The sequence below is a fragment of the Haemorhous mexicanus genome, chromosome 1, assembly GCF_027477595.1.
Source record: "Haemorhous mexicanus isolate bHaeMex1 chromosome 1, bHaeMex1.pri, whole genome shotgun sequence".
Lineage (NCBI taxonomy): Eukaryota > Metazoa > Chordata > Aves > Passeriformes > Fringillidae > Haemorhous > Haemorhous mexicanus.
This window is the reverse complement of record NC_082341.1, coordinates 82559096-82577312: the sequence shown is the minus strand read 5'-3', so window position 1 is coordinate 82577312 and position 18217 is coordinate 82559096. Positions and strand designations below refer to the sequence as shown.

Here is an 18217-nt window from a genome sequence, read left to right as displayed (position 1 = left end):
GGCTCACCCTTTGCCTAGACACCTAGCAGCCATCTCCTGGTCAAGAAAAGGGACCACTTTTCACACTAGCAACAAGAGCTGGAGTGAGTGAGGCTGATGGATCAGCATGGATTCTGAGAGAGAGCCAAAATGAAATGTTACACAGTCCTGGCTAATGGGAAAGTAATGGAGTTGCTTTTATTAAGAAACCTGTTACACCTACCTGTGTTGTCCATACTCATTCCTCTCACCAACACACACACACACAACCACTCTTCTTAAGCTGCAGCTATTAAGCACAAACTTTTAAAATAAGTTTTTACACTCATGATGCTCAAATTCAGGTAGGTTTAGATAGAAATTATTTTCAGAAAAAAAAATGTAGCATCAAACAGAATAAAACCAAAAATCAGCCCTCCTCTTCAAAAAGCAATCTATGAAATAAATACATCATGTCCTCACATGGAATAAAAAGATCATCAAGCTAACTTCAAATGACTTCTAAAGGGTAAAAAACTGTATTGAAATACTTCCCTTAAACTGTGTAGCTTTAGGTCTTGGGATGATTTGTCTTGGGACAGAGTTTACACAGCTCTTCCTTCTCCACATTTTTACCTTTAGTATGTTCAGGAAACCTAGATATCTCACTCCTAGCCCTCCTTTGGGCTAAGAAAACCCATCCATTTCATTCCAGGTCTTCAGCTATCCAGTAGCTATACAGGTATCCAGATCCTTCCACTTCATTAAACAGTGAAGACAAACATGACCCCCAAACTGTTAATGGTAAATGGAAAGCTAAGAAGTAGCAAGTGGTCCCACCAATACTGCAGCAACTTAAAGAAACTAACCAACCAAAACTAAACAAGTAAAAACCCCAAGTATTTCACAGTAAGTCTAGAGACTAGGAGTTTCCCTGGCAACAACGGCTGCAGTTTTCTATGGGATCAGTGGTATCTTTTGCTCCCTAGGAAACCACTTGCTTAATGCTAAGAACTGGGGTGAATCTGTGAACCTCACTTGTTCATTGAGTTCCTGGAGTGGGGCAGTGGAATGGGCTGAGAAAGAACAATCTCAGTGAAGCTGATGGAGATTGACAGGGAAACAGAGATGCACCAGAGAAATAAAAGCTGGAGTCTGGACTTCACATCAGGCTCTGATCCCAAAAGAGGGCTAGGAAGATGGCCAAGGGCCTTGAGGGAAAGCCGTATGAGGAATGGCCGAGATCACTTGGTCTCGTCAGCCTGGAGAAGAAAAGACTAAGCTGAGACCTCACTGCAGTTACAATTTCTTCATGACAGGAATAAGAGGGCAGACACTGATCTCTACTCTGTGGTGACCAGGGACAGGACCCCAGGAAATGGCCTGAGTTGTGTCAGAGAAGGTTTAGTTTTGATATCAGGAAAAGGTTCTTCTTCCAGAGGTTGCGCACTGGAACAGGCTTCACAGGGACTTCCACAAGTCACAGCACCAAGCCTGACTGAGTTTAAGAAGCATTTGAACAACATTTTCAGGCACAGGATGTGACTGCTGGTGTGTTCTGTGCAGGGACCATTCTATGATCATTTGATGATCCTTATGGCCCCCTTCTGACTCAGAATATTCTGAGTTTTTGTGGTCTTGAGCGAGCTAGCAGAGATAGGTATATTACGATCTAACATTTTAAATCTACACAGAGCAGAAGTTCTTAAAGTCAAGTTTTTAATTTATAAAAGCTAAAAAGTTCTGCTAGAAACTAATTGTTGACCTTTCTTTCCCTTCAAACATTTTAGCTCTGCACTTCACTAGAGATATTGTTTTAGCAAACACTTGATATTATCATCTTACAGAATGTTCTGTACACTCAATGTTAGCTCTTGTTTCCTGCTTATAAAATAGCTATGGTATATGACACTGAGGTCCAGGTTCTGAAATCTGCATGGCAATTTATCTCACTATCAAGGATGACTTTCAGTTGCTTTTTCTAATGAAAAAAATTGAGACTATGCATCTTGATCTCCTATCACTTCTTTAAATTTCCCCCGTTCATCTTCTCCATTTCCCCCTTCTTGCTCCCATTGTATTTCCCATGAAAGTAAAAGCAAGATTATCCTTTGAACTTCAATGCACCTAAAAAATGTAACTTTTTCTCAATGTCTCTGCAAAAAGTAAAATCATTATTATCCATTTGGCTGATGAGATGTCCAAGAGCTACTACTGAGAAACTTCTTATGTGGTTTATCTTGCCAGAAGATCATAACAGCCTACATGAGTATGATTCTTCTCCTGGTTTTTAATGTCTGGTTGGAAAATATACTTAGAACATTTCCTGGCTCTTACAGTCTGTCATCACAGAAAGGCACCACACAGATTTTGCATCTGTCAAAGTTTGCAAATGAGCCACAGGATGCTGAGCAAAACGTGTGGCAAACAAAGGCAAAACTGCATTGAAACATATAGTTGTCATTAGAAGCTCAGTAATGCCATGCAAAAACCAGAAATGAGCTAAGAACAGTATGAAGTACACTGTCCACTTGTTCCTTCTTGGATGAATGAGGCCATTAAAATACACAAGAGATGAAGAGAGAAAGAGAGAAAGAGAGGGATGTGCTTTGTTGCTGTTCTTCAGGTGGCAGACCAGCACGAGGGAGGAAGGGAGGTTAGAAATCACAAAACTTCAAAAAAGAAACATCAGTCCTATCTCCCCTGAGCTATTAGAAGTGCCTTTACCACACTACGTGGCTCTCCTGCCAGCATCCTCCTGAACTCCCAGCCTCAGTCACAAGTACCTAAGGAGCATTTCCCTTCCCTCCCTTCAGCATAATGGAAAGGAATTACTTTCCGGTAGAAGGAGAGGACTGGAAGAGCTAAACCTGCAGATCAAAACAAGAGACAAGGTATCATCTGTCTCAAAATTATACCCTGATGCTAAATAACCTGACAAATAAAATGGCTATACATAACCTCTCCTACTCTTCTCATAGGTTAGGAACTGTAAGCTCTCTGGGACATACTCATTATTCAAAATTCATGGACCAGCATCATCCATCTTACTGCAATACCCTGAAAGCGCGATGTTACATGAGCACAAGAGAGCAGATTTTCTAATGATAGGATTAGATTTCTTGAAAGACAGGATGGCGACATTACTGAGTGGCCTCCTGCACTGTCAGTAAAATGGTACCAGTCAAAAAGGAGAGAAAGAGGGTAGTAAGTACATCATAAGCTAAAAGCAGAGTCACTTAATTCCTGTAGTTTTTGATAAAATTCTGTTTCTTTGGTTCAGTTCAGTTGTTTTTTTTTTTTTACTACCAAGCATTTATCCTAGAGAAAGAAGGTTGCTAAATAATATAGGGCAAATTCCAGTGAGAAAAAATAGCAAATACAGGTAGATAATCCTGTACATACAGAATTGCATTTGCTGTGCTGTAAGATGGTTCCACCTGTTCCCAACGCCTCCCGCATCCCCAGCCATTTATAAACCACATCAATGTAAACAGTGGAAAGACAGGAACTGTTGGCAGATACCACAATGTGCTCAAATACACACAAAAATAAACTTTACAAGTTCTCCATATCAATTCTTTACCTCACCACAAGTTGACACTTGCAAGGACAGGTTAGATGCTTGTTTATTTTGCTATGCTCAAGCTGGAACTAAATACTCGCTGGGAAAATCTTTTCCAGACAACATTTCCAGATAGGTCCCAAAATCCCAAATTAACAGACTGTAGGATAGTCTATGGATTTCATCCCCATCTATTTTAAGGAAGCAAGATTCATCCTTAATTACCTTCACCAGGAAAGGAAAACAGATTGCAGTTTATCATAGCTGCTATGCTTTTTAAAAACTAACTTGTGCACTAAGTAAAAACTCCCACCTTCCATGTAGAAGAGATCTCTATGAAGAATTGCAATGTACTCCAGACTTGCTATTCTTGAACTGGGTGTGTCTTTGTACTGTTTAGACTCTTCAAATTTATTCTTCTGGGGTCAGTTTTTCATACTGAGGAGGAGTATAGATTAAATCCTGAGAGACTGTATGACTTCTGCGTAGGGAAAGAAAATCTGGTATTTCCTTCCTGTATGAAAGACCTAGAAAATGAGCACTCTCAAACACTGTCCGGTCCTGGCCTGAGTAAATCTGATGCAAAAAAATCCCCAAAAACTTAGTGTGTTCACAGGACCTAGAAAGTTGAAACAATTGTTTCTGAAGAGAAGCCTACACTGCCAAAATTTACATTATCTGATTCACTAAAAGTGTGTTTCCCATGGCTGCCCCACTACCACCACCTCTGGAGAAACCTCCCCTTTACCCTTAATTCCAGGTAAGGGTAAGAGGGACCAATTAAGAGAAAAGGAGAGCTGCCTATCATGCCTTGTGTCACATAAAAGCAGGAGGAGTATCTGCAAGCTCTGTTCTGTCTCATCCAGACTGCAAATGTGAACTTCACAATCTTCTACACCTTGCATTAGAGAGTTAGGTCAGAAACCCACTGATGCCACCACCAGTCTCTTGGGATTCTGAAAATTCCAGCCAATGTCTCAGGCCTGAAAACAGCAGTGTTGCACAGTGCTGCCACCAGCTTATACCAGCTTATACCAGCTATACCACCAGCTATACATAGCAATGCCTTCCATCTCACCAGAAGTTTCTTTCTGAAAGTGACAACCCTTCCCAAAGAACCTACCAGAAATGTTCCCACCAAGACTGCCAACATCCCACCCGTGCAGGATTATACTGTTATGTTCTTAATTCTTTAGACTCAGAGTGCCTGGCTGCTATTCAGACTTACAGCAGACTAACACCATTAATACCAAGACAATCCTTGTAATAAAGTGAGATTATTAATTTGGAGAAGACCCCTTCAGAAACATTTAACAGGCCATGCATCAAACTCTGTGTGCTAATCTCATAAGCAGTTTTACGGGAGCACAGAAATTACACTAGAGTTTATTTTACTTCTGTCATTTTTCCTACAGAAAAAGAATGCTCTCTAGGTTGTAATTTGCAAATGAAATAGATTTCCAGGAAAAAAAAAAAAAAAAGAGAAAAAAAGATGAGTTTTGAAACTTACAGTTCACACAAAATGTTCTGATCTAATTTACATCCTTTCATAAGTGAAAAGAAAGCTAGTTTAGAAGTTTAGACGATAGACAGCACTGTTGTCTTCTGCTTAGGAGGAAATTAAGGTCAGCAGAGGCAATGAAATGAGAAGTTGACTCTGAAAATGCAAAACTGACCAGAAACATTTCAGAGTATTACAGTTAAATCATGCACGTCCTGGAAATCTTTTGTCTCTGTGCTGACTTACACCCAGACAGCTCTAAAGGTGAGCACTGCTACTAGATAACTGGGATTTATTTCTTTTTTTCTTGTGAAGTTGCAACATGATTCTCTAATGATAATGTTTTTTTCTTTTTAAATAAGAGCCAAATCATTACTGCAGTCTGTTCTATAATTAATAATGGACCTTTTACAGTTTCACTCACCAAATTATCCCACTTTTTCTGAATAAACAGTTCTAAAGGTTCTGAAACACACGGAAACTGAAGCCGTAAAAGGAAGTTTTAAGGGCAGATCAATATAATTCAAGGCAATATGAAAAGGGACAGTGAGCTCTGAAAATCACTTTGGTAGCCCCGGTGTGTTCTCCACACAATTACTGCTGTTACCTCAGCTTTTCGCCAGCTTCTTTGCAGAAGATGACCTGTGTATATGCGTGTAAATAAAAACAGGTGGGAAGTCACACAACAATGAAGAACACCTTGTGACTGGACACATCAAACCACACAGTTTGAGTCCATAAACCAGCAAAACCACTGCAATCCCAAAACCTCATTGGTATGTATTTAAATGGAGGAGATGAAAATGTTCTATTTTCGTCTGTTGTGTAGCAAGTGCAACTTAGCCACAGAGGTACACATACACAGTTTCTCACAAGGCTAAAACTTCAAAAATTAAGTAATTTATACACATTTGGCAAGTTTGGAATTTGGAATTAAATCTGGAAGGCACACATACTGACAACTGGATCCCAACATTTCTAGGATTCCCCAGTTTTCCTAAAATTTAGAAACAGACAATATAAAACTGAAGAATAAAATAATAATAAAGTAATAACAATAAGTATACACAAGTCACATGTGACTCGTTGGTGCCAAGAGACAGATTAATCTTCCTTCATGAAAGCAGGCTGGAAAATACCACATTAACATGTACTTCTGATACCTTAAAACACTCAAGACTTCTCTCAATCACAGTTTAAAAGGAACTAAATAATTATAAATATTGTGCTATTTCCCTTCTTATACCACATCTTTATATAAGAAATTCTGGCATGAAATAGTTGATATCACAGCCCTAGCACATATTTCTTTTCCTTTTTTTTTTTTTTTTTTAATATGAAGGAAACATAAAAGAATGCTCTGGAAAATCAGTATGCAATTATATGAACTTTTCCATTTCCCATATGCAGAACTTCAGTATTATTTCTGACAGTGATATGGGGCTTATTTCCTTTTCAAACAACAAAGCCTCACTCTCCAACAGTATAGATGTGTAAAGTTTTTACTACCTTTCTATAAACGCCTATGAGCTAACAGTCTACCTGCATAAATTAAAAATTATCCCCTGCCACAAACTTGATTGTAAACATCTTAATATCCCTTTTTTTTAAAATGTTTTTGTCCTAAACTTTAACTTAATGAACACTGAACTGCATTTTATGACAGCTGGATGATTCAGAACAGATGTTGAGCTAAAATTTCATTTGCCAAATGTCAGCTCAGAACACATATTTAAAATTAGGAGTATCAGTAAGACAAACTACATGGTGAAAACAATGGAAAAAAAGACCAATTGCATCAGTGTCTGCCAACCATTTTTCTCAGCCTCCAGACAGAAATTCTGTCTGAATTGAAGATTCCAGAAAATTATGTTCAATTTTAGGAATGCTAATTGCTTAAAAGGGTGAGTACTATCTCTTCTGGATATCTATTTTCATCTTGAGCTGAATGATACATAGGCTAATCAAAAGCCTACTAATAGTGTAGCTTTTGTCTTGCAGATTTTCCTCTGCCACTGAGCATTTTTTTGGACCTCTGGTTGGACAGGTAGGTTTGGTGTCTGAAAATGATGCCTACTACTGCTCTCTGCAACTTGTGACAGTCATAAAACACTCTGACCTCTAGCCAACAAAAGCAGCAACACGTCTGTAAAGACACTTGTGACTCATCAGCTGACAAAGTACAGCTGCTGACCAACCTGTGGACTTTCTTCTTGCTGTGTAAGACATAACTGGTAACCCTCTGGGGCATGCAGCACAACACAACTCAACACAGCCACTGAAAACCTGTATTGCATTTGGGTCATTTTCCTTTTCCTGACTGTATCTCCCACATTCTACCCAAAGTAATTTCAATTCTTCCATACTATTTTTTTGAAGTATCTGGAAAGTCTGTCATTTTATCACTTCTGCACTTGTAAATATATCGGCATTTCTGTAATCTATTCATATAAATCAATATGTTAAAAGCATTCTGATTGCTTTTGTTAGTTTTTTCCCAACTCCTTTCAAATGTTCAATGTCTTTTCAATAGCTGAATGATCAGCAACTGCTGTAGGCCACAGACAGTTTCACAAACCAGTCTGCCTTGGTGGAGTATGGTTCCTGGGGATTAAGGCATAACATAATCAAGTGTGTTTCTGACATTTCTTTATCAGAATTATTCAAACCAACATGCAAGGGTAGAAATACTAATATATACCACACAGCCTACAGATCAAATAAATGAAATCAAGAGTAATGCAAACCTGTTTACAAAAGTTTTGTACAAATTTCCAATCTGACTAACACTAATCAGTAACAATATTTAATGATCCCCTCTAAAGGATTTATGAAGTTCATTTTATACCTAGATGCCTCCTTGCTCCTATTTTACCTACAGAAATCAATACTCATGAATGTACAAATGGCATGACAAGGAAGAACCAAAAAAGAAGCAAATGAAAAATACTAGCACATATCCTATACATTAACAATTGCAAAGTGATAGCAAAGGAATTGAACAGAAATAACCTTTTCTTAAAAAGATATTATGCCTAAGAGCTGTAGAGATACTGTTAGTATGTCTTTCCTGTTTAAAGGGAATAGCATTTTCAACACCATCATGTTTCTCCTAAGAACATTTCATATCGATTACAGTCATTTCTCATCTGGTCTAGTGTACTCCTAATGTAAGTTCCCTTAACTTTCAACATAACAATTACAAGGCAAAGCTCTTTTTTATACATGGGCTTTTATAACCTGGAATAGAAATATAATACCACCATTTCAAAAAAAAAAACTTTTCCCCTCTTGTTACTAATGTTTGCTTTGGCACAGGGGGAAGAAAGGAAGCAATTAAATACAAATTTTTTTCAAATTTCTCCAGTTAAAGCTAAGGGGGGAAAAAAGAAAGGCTGAAGACAGAAGTGTTCTCAATAAGTAAAACCCTGCAAGGAGTGATGTTTCTGATGTGCTGTAAAATGTTATCTTACTGTTCTGTTCCTGGGTGGAGAGAGAGAAAGCACTGCTATACTGCTAAAAAAGTAAAAAATCAGTTCACGAATTTTTTTCTTTTTTTAGATTTTGGGAAAGAAGATTCTTCAAACTGTTACTTAAAAACCTCCAGCATTTTTGTTGCAGGCAAATTTTTAGACTCTCCTATCATTAAATTACACATTACAACAAACAAAGAAATAAATCACACCATCGGCCAAAGAAAAATGTTGGTATACACTAACACTTTCAACAAGTTTAAAATCAAGTTACCAAAGGGAATTGCTTTATTTTCCCTCAGAAAACTGAACAGAACCACAAAGTGCATTGAGGATTCTAGCAAGCATTTCTGTTGCTGTTATCATGGAAGTCAAATAATTTCCCAGAAAATTCTCTCTCTAATCTATCTGCCTGCTTGGGCTGTAAAGCTTCCACCTTGCACCTTCCCTGAGCAGATTAGGATGGTCACCAGTAACATTAAAAATTGTGCTAAACGTTCAAAAAGCATGCACAGCAATAACCATTTCTGCAAAACTGTAATCATACAATCTTTTATCACATACTGGCACTGCAAGCCCGTACAACACATGGGATGAAACACAACCCTGGTTACATGTCGTTTTCACATTGCTCAGTCTCACTGCATAACACTGAAATATCCTTTTCTGCAGCATTTATAAACATTACATGTAGACAAACCAAGAACTGCAACAACTTCTGCCCAAGAAGCAACTTGAAAATTCAATCCACAAGGGCTACAGAGTCAACAGTCACTCCACTCCTCCCATTTCCAAATAAAACTACTTTTCTTAAGTTTTTGAGGGGTGGCACTACTGAAAGCAGGCTAAACACACACATTCAAGACCACACCTATCATGTCATTGCACAGAACAGCTCATGAGAGCTATCCAAGGTAAAGCATTAGGACAATGCTGTCATGCAAACAAAGTCTTTCGTGTACCACTATAGTTTTTTTTTTAATATCCAACAGCAGAAACACGCAAATCAAACCACAATCACAACCCTCAGCGCGAGCAGGAAATAAAAGACAATGAAGAAGGTTTCACCCACCTGGGGTCTTTCTGAATGCTATCAATGGAAGGTGACCTAGCCAAGGTCCCTTCGGGTGGGATGGCTGGCCCAGATTTGCTGTATGGTGATTCAACAGAAGGACAATACTGCAGCTGTCGGTAGGGGTCTGCGTAATTGGAGGCTGGGCCGGCCGCATAGCTGGCCCTCTGGAAGGTCGCGGTTGCGTTCTGTGTGCCGTGTTGACTGCCTGTGCGCTGTAAGGGTACGGAGTCGACACCAGGGGAAGATGGGGCTACGACAGGAAAGTAGGGACAAAGTAAAAAATTGAGGACCTGTTCACAGAAATGGTTAACCAGGTCTAGGCAGAGGAAAAAAAAAACACACACATATAAAACGAGGGTTCAAAAAGAATGAGAAAAAAAAACAAACAAAAAGAAACAAGCAACATTGTCATTTTCCAAATTTTAGAAGGAAATAACCATCAAACAAATTTCTAAATGACATGCCAGTTCTGGACTAGAAGACCTTAATTCCAATTAAACAGACTGGAGAGGTATTTTTACCCGGGGTTCTAACTGCACTAACACAAAATGAAGTGCAGAAGCAGCATGGGAATATTCAAGCTAAGGTTCAGAACCACCACTGAGTGAGACTTTTGCGGTCCTTACAGGGGTGGAAGTCAGTCAGATCCACCAGCAAGAGGAGGATCAAAGCAGGCTCAAGAGTCCAAAATGAGATAGATGGCTCTCCAGCAGCAGAAATACCCAGCCATCCTAGATTTGTAGCCGTGATATCCATAAAGCAGGTAAAACCAGACACCTGCTACTGAGAAGCACTGCATATGCTTTGTTAACCTGTCTCCTGGACATTCACCTTAAGACTTAGGAGAGTGTTACTGCTAACTCAGTCTGAAAAAGAGCTAAGCACAAGGTGACCATGTAGATGTCTTAATGCACACCAACAGCGGCTGCGCTCATACGCCACAGCTCAAGATTAATGCATTACCAGTTCTGAGCAGCTTAACCAATAGCTTTAAACTGGCTTAATGCTTTTGCGACTCAAAAATCTTATTAATCTCTCTTGTAGCCCATTATCTTTCTGTTACAGCACTGGGTAGTGGAGACCCAGTCCACTGGATTAAACATGCAGTATTTTTGAATCAAAGTCCAGTTAATGGCAAATGGATTATCACTGTAAGGGCAAGAGGACCAATACCCACATGATCTTTGGCATGGAGACAGATACAAATTAAATGCTGGCTCTGCTCAGAAGAAAATTTGGACTGCTTGAAGTGGCACATGAACTCATGGTGGTTGCCATTTCTTCCTGTCCCAAGACAACAAGAATACTTTTGCCAAAAGGAGTGGCCCAAGTCCAGGGCTGTTTTTAGCTGGGTCAAATTCATATGCTAAACTGCAGACAAAACCACATACTGAAGAGACAGGTTTTTATAACAGATTTACCAATCATTTTTCATTGGCATGCACATTTAAAAATAAATATTTAATGCATTATAGGTTCATGAAAGGGATTTTAAGGATTTTTTCTCAAAGTGTCAGCAAATGAAATACAGTGAGTTTTAAAGACAATTAACATGGTTTTGTATGACCTTGTACTTATCAAAATTACAACACCTGAAAATTTTAAATTTATATTGAATTTTTTTACGTATTTTAGTTTTTTTCTAATGGTCCAAAAGTATTTAATTTTACAATAGCAAGTATCGTAACTTCATTCCAAACATAAGAAAGTGGGATTACCCACTTATCTATTACTCCACCCCTGGAAGTGCTCAAGGTCAGGTTGGATAGAGCTGGAGCAACCGGATCTAGTTGAAAGGTTCCCTGCTCACTGCAGGGGGCTGAAACTGGATGACCCTAAAGGTCCCTTCCAACCCAAACCACTATATGATTGTACAATCACATTTAATCACATATATTGTAATATTTTACATGTATTGTTTTGGTTTAATTACTAGTGTGTATATATACATACACCTCCTTAAGAAATGAGTAATTAAGACACACAGACCTTTTCATAAACTGCATCAGTTCAAATACATTCACAGTATCAGCATATTTATACATCCCATGCACAAATCATGCTAAATTCAGTGTTAGAAAGAAAGACAAACATCACATTTTAACAGAAAATACAGAGTTCAAAAGCAAAATCAGGTGCCTTGTGAGAAAAAACAGTGATAAAACAAGTTAGAGAAAATATTAGAAATATTTTCAAGTGAAAAAGAAAATGTAATTGTATACTGACATAGCATACTCTTAAGCACTGTCATTCCATGGAATATGCTACTACCTTTTGATAAATTGTATGGGAAATTGCAAAAAACTCTACAACACCAATACTGCTGAAAACAAGAACTTCATCGTAATGTTTATTGCTTTGTAAAATATTCCACTGTATTTCCTTCATCTTCTTTGCAAGACAGTTCAATGAAAATCATGTTTGTTTTTAAATGATTTGAAAAGTTTTCTTTGTATTTTCTCCGTTGTCTTGTTATCAAAATAGGTATTTGTATAAACTTAAACTGGTTGTCATCCTAACACCTACAAGCTTATCATGTCACTCTGATTCATTTCTCAAATTACCTTCCTAGCAGACTGTTACTTCCTTTTGAATTTTATCACTATGAACACAGAAATGCCATATTCAGAATATGAGACTGAGACAAATCTATGACTTAAACATTCACAATTGTGTTTATTTGGACTGTGTTATCCAGATCAAATAAAAGAAAAACAAAAAACCCAAACAACTACACATTAGAAAAATTTCTACATCTAACTTCCACTGTCATTGACTGTACATGGGTTATGCTTTAGCAGACATTTTTACAAAAATACGTGTATGTAAAACTGAAGAAAAGTCATCTTCTTCCCTTGCTTAAACAAAACCCTTTGGCAGCCAAACCCACTGAGTGAGCTGTGGCTCTTTTAGGCTATGGCACACTATTAAGATCTCCCTTCTATTTAGATATTCAACAACAGCAAAGCCAGAGTGATTATGTCTAATGAAACAGATTTCGAAGTTGATTTCCTGACCTAGCATAGTAAATCTTCTCTGAGCACAGGGCATCCAGAAAGCACATAGCTGGACTGAACCAGAAAGCATTCACATACCAGGTACATTTGCAGATGGTCATGCAACCTTTTAACCTGTTTGTCAATTGAAGACAGCCCTTTCTCTAACTTCTGCCTTTGACTGTCCTGTCAAATCCAAGCCAGCTACACTTTGACCAGAACCAGGTCAGTTTAGGTGAGCTGACAAGGATAGGGAGTTTGCCCCAGCAAGAGAAGTGAGTAACAAAATGGAATTGCAACAGAACTGTTTCTGGAGAAATGGGCTGTCTTTCCCTCTCCCACCAGCCTGAGATCTGGCCTGGCTGAAGCAGAATCATGGTCAAGTCATGATGTTTCCCTGGGTCTACTGCTGACCCTATTCTGCCTCAACATAAAGGTAAAACCAAAACTCATAACCACCCTGTGAAGAAGCAGGTTCAGTTTTGTGAAGCTTGAAGGTAAAGGTGTCCACAAAACCAGACCTTCCTCTGGTCTTCAAGGTCCCAAAACTCACAAGGAGATCAAGATTAAAATCAAATAAGCAGAAGGACTCAAAACCTTATTTATCCTGTATTGTGTCTTACTTAAGTGAAAACACTGCTTTCAATAGTGACTGCTCTTCTCACTTTTTAGGAATTGACCAGGAAATTCAGTGGATTCTGAATGTCAGGTAAGTTTCTGAAGCTCTGCTTGCTCCTTTTGCACTGGCTGGCCTTCCCACAGCTCCTGCTCAGGACAGTGGCCTTGCAGAGACACAAGGAGAGGGTGACTGGGACCCGACCTGCCCTCCCAAGCGCCCCACTCCAGACACGCAGGAAGGGCTTGCACAGTCCATGTCCTGCAGCTGAGGCCAGCTCATGCTGGAGGGAGAGCCATAGCACACACTCTCTGCTGCAGCCAGTAAAGCCCCAGTATAAAAAATGACATGCTCAGTTGTAGGCCAATAAATCTCTATATATTTTTAATCAACATTTTGAACTTCAATGTAAGAACTGTCCTTGAAAAGAAGAATTTTAATTTTGGGTTGAGAAAAGGGTTTCACTGAAAATTTCTGAAATGAGAATTTTCCAAGTGAGCATTTCACACTGCAAATCAAGCACTACAGTCTCAGTGATCTCAGTTTGTCCCCTAAACATTTAAGATCTTGCTTTAATTTGTCATGTCATTAATACCTAAAAGATACTGTGTCATCTCAGCCCCTCATTACTCCAACCAAAATCACACACCCAGTGAATAGAGTATCTGGGGTACCACACAAACGTTTAGTATGTTCTTACAAATGTTTGTCAAAGAGAAAGAAAAGTTCCTGTTATATATAATGAAAACCCTCTGAAAACCTGATACATGCCCTGATTATGGTTCTCTTGATTGCACAAACAGCATATAGAACAGCCAGTCTTTATCATTTTCTTTCTTAATACATAGTATTAACAAAGGCATCACAACTTTAATATTAATGCTGAAAATTTAGGTATATCACTAAATATGCCCATAATGTGATACTCAGAAGCTGACTTTCAGCTTTTGAATGTTCTTCTCACATCTGTGGCAGATGTTAGGAACCACTAATGTAAAAAGCAAGAATGTCCTGATCTATTCGGGGATACTATTGCACCATACCTGAGTATCTTAGGGAGATAAAGCTTGCATATGAACTGCTAAAAAGTTCAGACTTTCTAGAAGCCAGAGGACAATTTTTGCCAAGTTTACATAAGAAAGATCAGACCTTCAGAAATTATAAACTCATAAATGAGAATTATCTTGCCACACCTGCTTGCTGAAAATTACCTCACCGATGCTGCTGTTTTATTTGCAGGTATTGCCTTGTAAAATTTTCCTCTTATTATCTGATATTAGACAATCAGTTCCTGTGCTAACCTTCTTCTAGTTTCTTTCACGGAGATTTCAAAATTATTTTATTTTCTCCCTTTATTTGTTTTCTTCACTGATTTGCACTTGCAGTTGATTTACATCCTCTGGTGAAAGTTGGGAATTGGATCCCAGTGAGATATCTTTTCAGTGCAAAGTATGTCCACCATCCCACCATGAGTTCAAAAATGATATAAATGCATTGCATTCTGTTGGTACCAAATTTATAGGAAGACTTATAAAGTAGATCCTTTTCCCACCTAAATAACCGTAAAAATAACACAGTGCCTTCTCTGTCAATTATGAAAAAAACTCACCAAGCTTTAACTCAAAATGCTGAAATGAGTGTTTTAGGGCATGTACCAGCCTTTTTGGCATAGAAGTTAAAGAAAATAAATGTTAGTCAAGCTAGTAGCAAACTGGCAATCCAAAGGAACAAGCACAAATAGTCAATTTTAATACTGCTCAAGATGCATGGTATTACATATAAAAATAATAAATACTACCAATAACTTGCATAGATGTTACTTTTAGAAGCATTTCTCCACACGGGAAGTATAAAATTTTAGAGAAATATGTGGTTGAGGGAAACTGAAAATATTTACTGAAAGAGGGGAAAAATCCCTCCTTGTAATTGGCATTATTAACTACCTCTAATGCTGTCAAGATTTGATAAAGGCACTATCATATCCTCTGTTCAAAATACACATGCACATGCAATTCTGTACTTCAGACATGCAAAGTGAGAACAGAACAAAACAAAAAAGCAAATGCTACACGATTTCAAGATACAAGGGTTCAGTTTAGATTTAAAATACTTAGGACCTTCTGCAAATACCAAATACCACAGGAGTTCTGTGGAGGCTGACATCTTTGCTATATGACTTCTCATACTCAAACCAGAAAAAACACCATGTAAACTACTACAACTTTCTATTTCTCTTGTTTTCCATTTGCTCCTCCCTCACTTTTCTGCACTCTTTATTTTGTCCCATCTAGTTTTTCTTGCAATCAAAATTCCAGTCTCCCAATTCTTAGCCAGAGACAAATGAAAAGGACTTTTCAGCAAATCTTCCTTTGCATCCTCATGAGATGGGCTCTTCACCAGCCAGCCAGTCTTTGATTTCAAACACATCAACCCTTTAGGGCTTCCAGGATTGTTCTGCCTAATTCTTTCTGCGGGCTCCAGCTTTCTCCAGATGCTCCTATTTTGTGTATATCAGGGGAAATAAAACCTCATTCCCTCCAGTCAGCTTCCCCATGGTCAGCTCTGTGCTTTAAGTAGCTGGTCATGGCAAACAGGTCTCCTTCCTGCACAAGTATATCTTTTAAGGGAACACAGCACAATGTACAGGGGAAACGCAAGCAAACTAAAAAAATTAATACAGAACAGGATGGTGCATAGCAAAAAAGGCCTCTTTTCCACCCACAAACACGTTAGTCATAATTTCCTCAAGTACTGGTTATACCTAGCTGTCACACCTACTTGTAATTAGTATGTCTGCAAGCTGGTGCAAGTAGGTATTCAGTAATATTTTAATCATCAGATGTTTTTATGACATGGTGAGGAGGAAGCTTTTTTATCAAGGCAACATCCATGTCTACCAGATACGATCACATGAGATTTATATTTTTCCTCACTTTTCCATCACATCTTAAAAACCACAGGTGGCTGTTTAGCTGCTACGCTCCCACTGCTATGGGAAATATTCAGGGCCTCTCTGAATTATTTAATAGGCTCATTGCCATTGCTGGCAGCTGTAAAGTACTAATCCTAATGAAGGTCATAAACATATTCAAAGTGAGTGTACACTCCAACCAATCATCTCCTTACCATTGTGATATCTACATGCCATTCTTTTGCAGAAGAAATCCTTGTTTCAGAGAAACCAAGGAAACATCACTTGTGCTCTGTATATTTTGCTCAATGAGTCTTTCAATACAAAAAGCTGACAACATTTGAAGACTGAAGAACTGAACTTGCTACTGCACTGAGGTGTCCTTCCAGTTCCATATTCTAAGAGTGTTCTTTAGATATAACACTAATTGTAACAGTAAGGCTGAGCATTCCTTTGCTTAGAAACCGACGTTTTTTCTATAATGCAGAAAGAGTCAGTCAAAGAAAATACTGCTTCCTTGGTTTCTGACCTATTCTTCTATTTACATTACAGCTGTTACCTGGTCACTTTGAAGGCTTTTGTCTATCTTGTTCCACTTCAGTTTGCCCATTCTCACATTGAGTCTTAGTTCCTTTTTTTTTTGTTGTTGTTTTCTGTTGGGGGAAGTTGTATAATTGCCACTGCCTAACCCTCAGCATGGAAAATCATGGAATGATTTTTCTCATCGCAAATTTAGACTTGGCATTTCTTTACTACTAATCAATTTACTTATGGGTTCATTAGGCAATTAGCTGGCGTCAAGCTGAAATCACCTGATACCACCAGGGTTGGCAATAGAAGCAAATGACTTCATGAATGAAGTCATCTAGAAAGATTTTTGTACTTCTAAGCAAATTTTAATGCAGAAACAGGTAGATGAAGTAATTCAGTGAGCTGCAATGGTGGCAGAATTTGTATTTAAAAAAACCTGTATTTCTGTTCAACAGATACAGTGGCTGAGATGAATGAGTTCCTGCAACAGTGCTTAGTGAGTCTTCAGTGAAGCCTGAAGTCCAAACCTGAATGCAGCCTCTTCCACAGCTGGGTTTGTCACAGGCTCCACTGATGTGCCCTATTTCACATCCCCACACCCATAACCTTCTCCAATTCTACATCCTTCCCTCCAGTCATTTACCACCATGAGGTTCCAGAGTTACAGGGTGTCCAACACAGTAACACAGCCTGCATCTCAAAGGCATGTATCTCAAAAGCACATATAGCTAAAGCATAACTTTAAAATCCATCTAGTCCAAGTGGACACCAGAGTTTTATGCAGATATTAGAATTTCAATTATTTTGTATATTTTCAATTATTTCAGATTTCCAACTCAAGGCTGGAACAAATTTCTTGTCTACAAGCAGAGGAGAAGCCTCATTTTTCAAGTTATCAGTATTAAGAAATATAACACTTCTTTCCACCTCCAGAAACTGACTGCATTTTAAATCTGCCAGATTTTAATCTCAGTAATATATGCAACTTTCATTCTCAGGCTCAGCTTCTACCATGTTTCAGTGATGCTGCTCTGCACGTAAAAAATGGTGTGTACACATAAAGTGATAATCAGATGCCAACTTTGGCTGCTTAAGACGTTATTGCCAAGATCTTTTCCCAGATTGTGTCTTCTCTCTCTGAGCTCCATCCCTCAGTTTAGGAAGAACATGCAGTTTAATTCATTTGTTACATGAGCATTTAAACAGAGAAATCAACAACTGCCCTTCCAGAATTTGACATACTAAAATTCATCACGGGATTTTCCTCACTTAAGATAAAATTCAACCCTGAGCAATGGCAAAATACAGGAGATATATACATCACTCTCCTCCTTGCAGTAATACATGATTTCACATTCTGTGCGTGGGACAAAATGACCCAATCACAGCAAGTCTGCACAGACCACACTGCTGCACATAAATGAGCCTACTGAAACTAAATCTCTGCTTTCACTCCTAAAACAACCTTCTCTTGAAATTTCTGAAGTTTCCTGTCCATCTGGCCAGCATAAAGCTGAACACATGGACAAAAGTCACAGTTAATATATAAAAAGATACACAAACAGTATGAGACAGTAACAGATTAAAAGAC

At 38.4% G+C, this 18217-nt stretch overlaps 1 protein-coding gene across 2 annotated transcripts in view; it reads right to left on the bottom strand.

Annotated features, from left to right (window-relative positions):
- The window catches only part of CTNND2 (catenin delta 2), a 638318-nt gene that overhangs the window by 217660 nt on the left and 402441 nt on the right, over window positions 1–18217 (bottom strand). For both annotated transcript variants that reach the window (XM_059854664.1, XM_059854675.1), the window contains exon 9: window positions 9570–9822. In XM_059854664.1, coding sequence (XP_059710647.1) covers window positions 9570–9822 — 253 coding nt within the window. The remainder of the gene's footprint in view (window positions 1–9569; window positions 9823–18217) is intronic.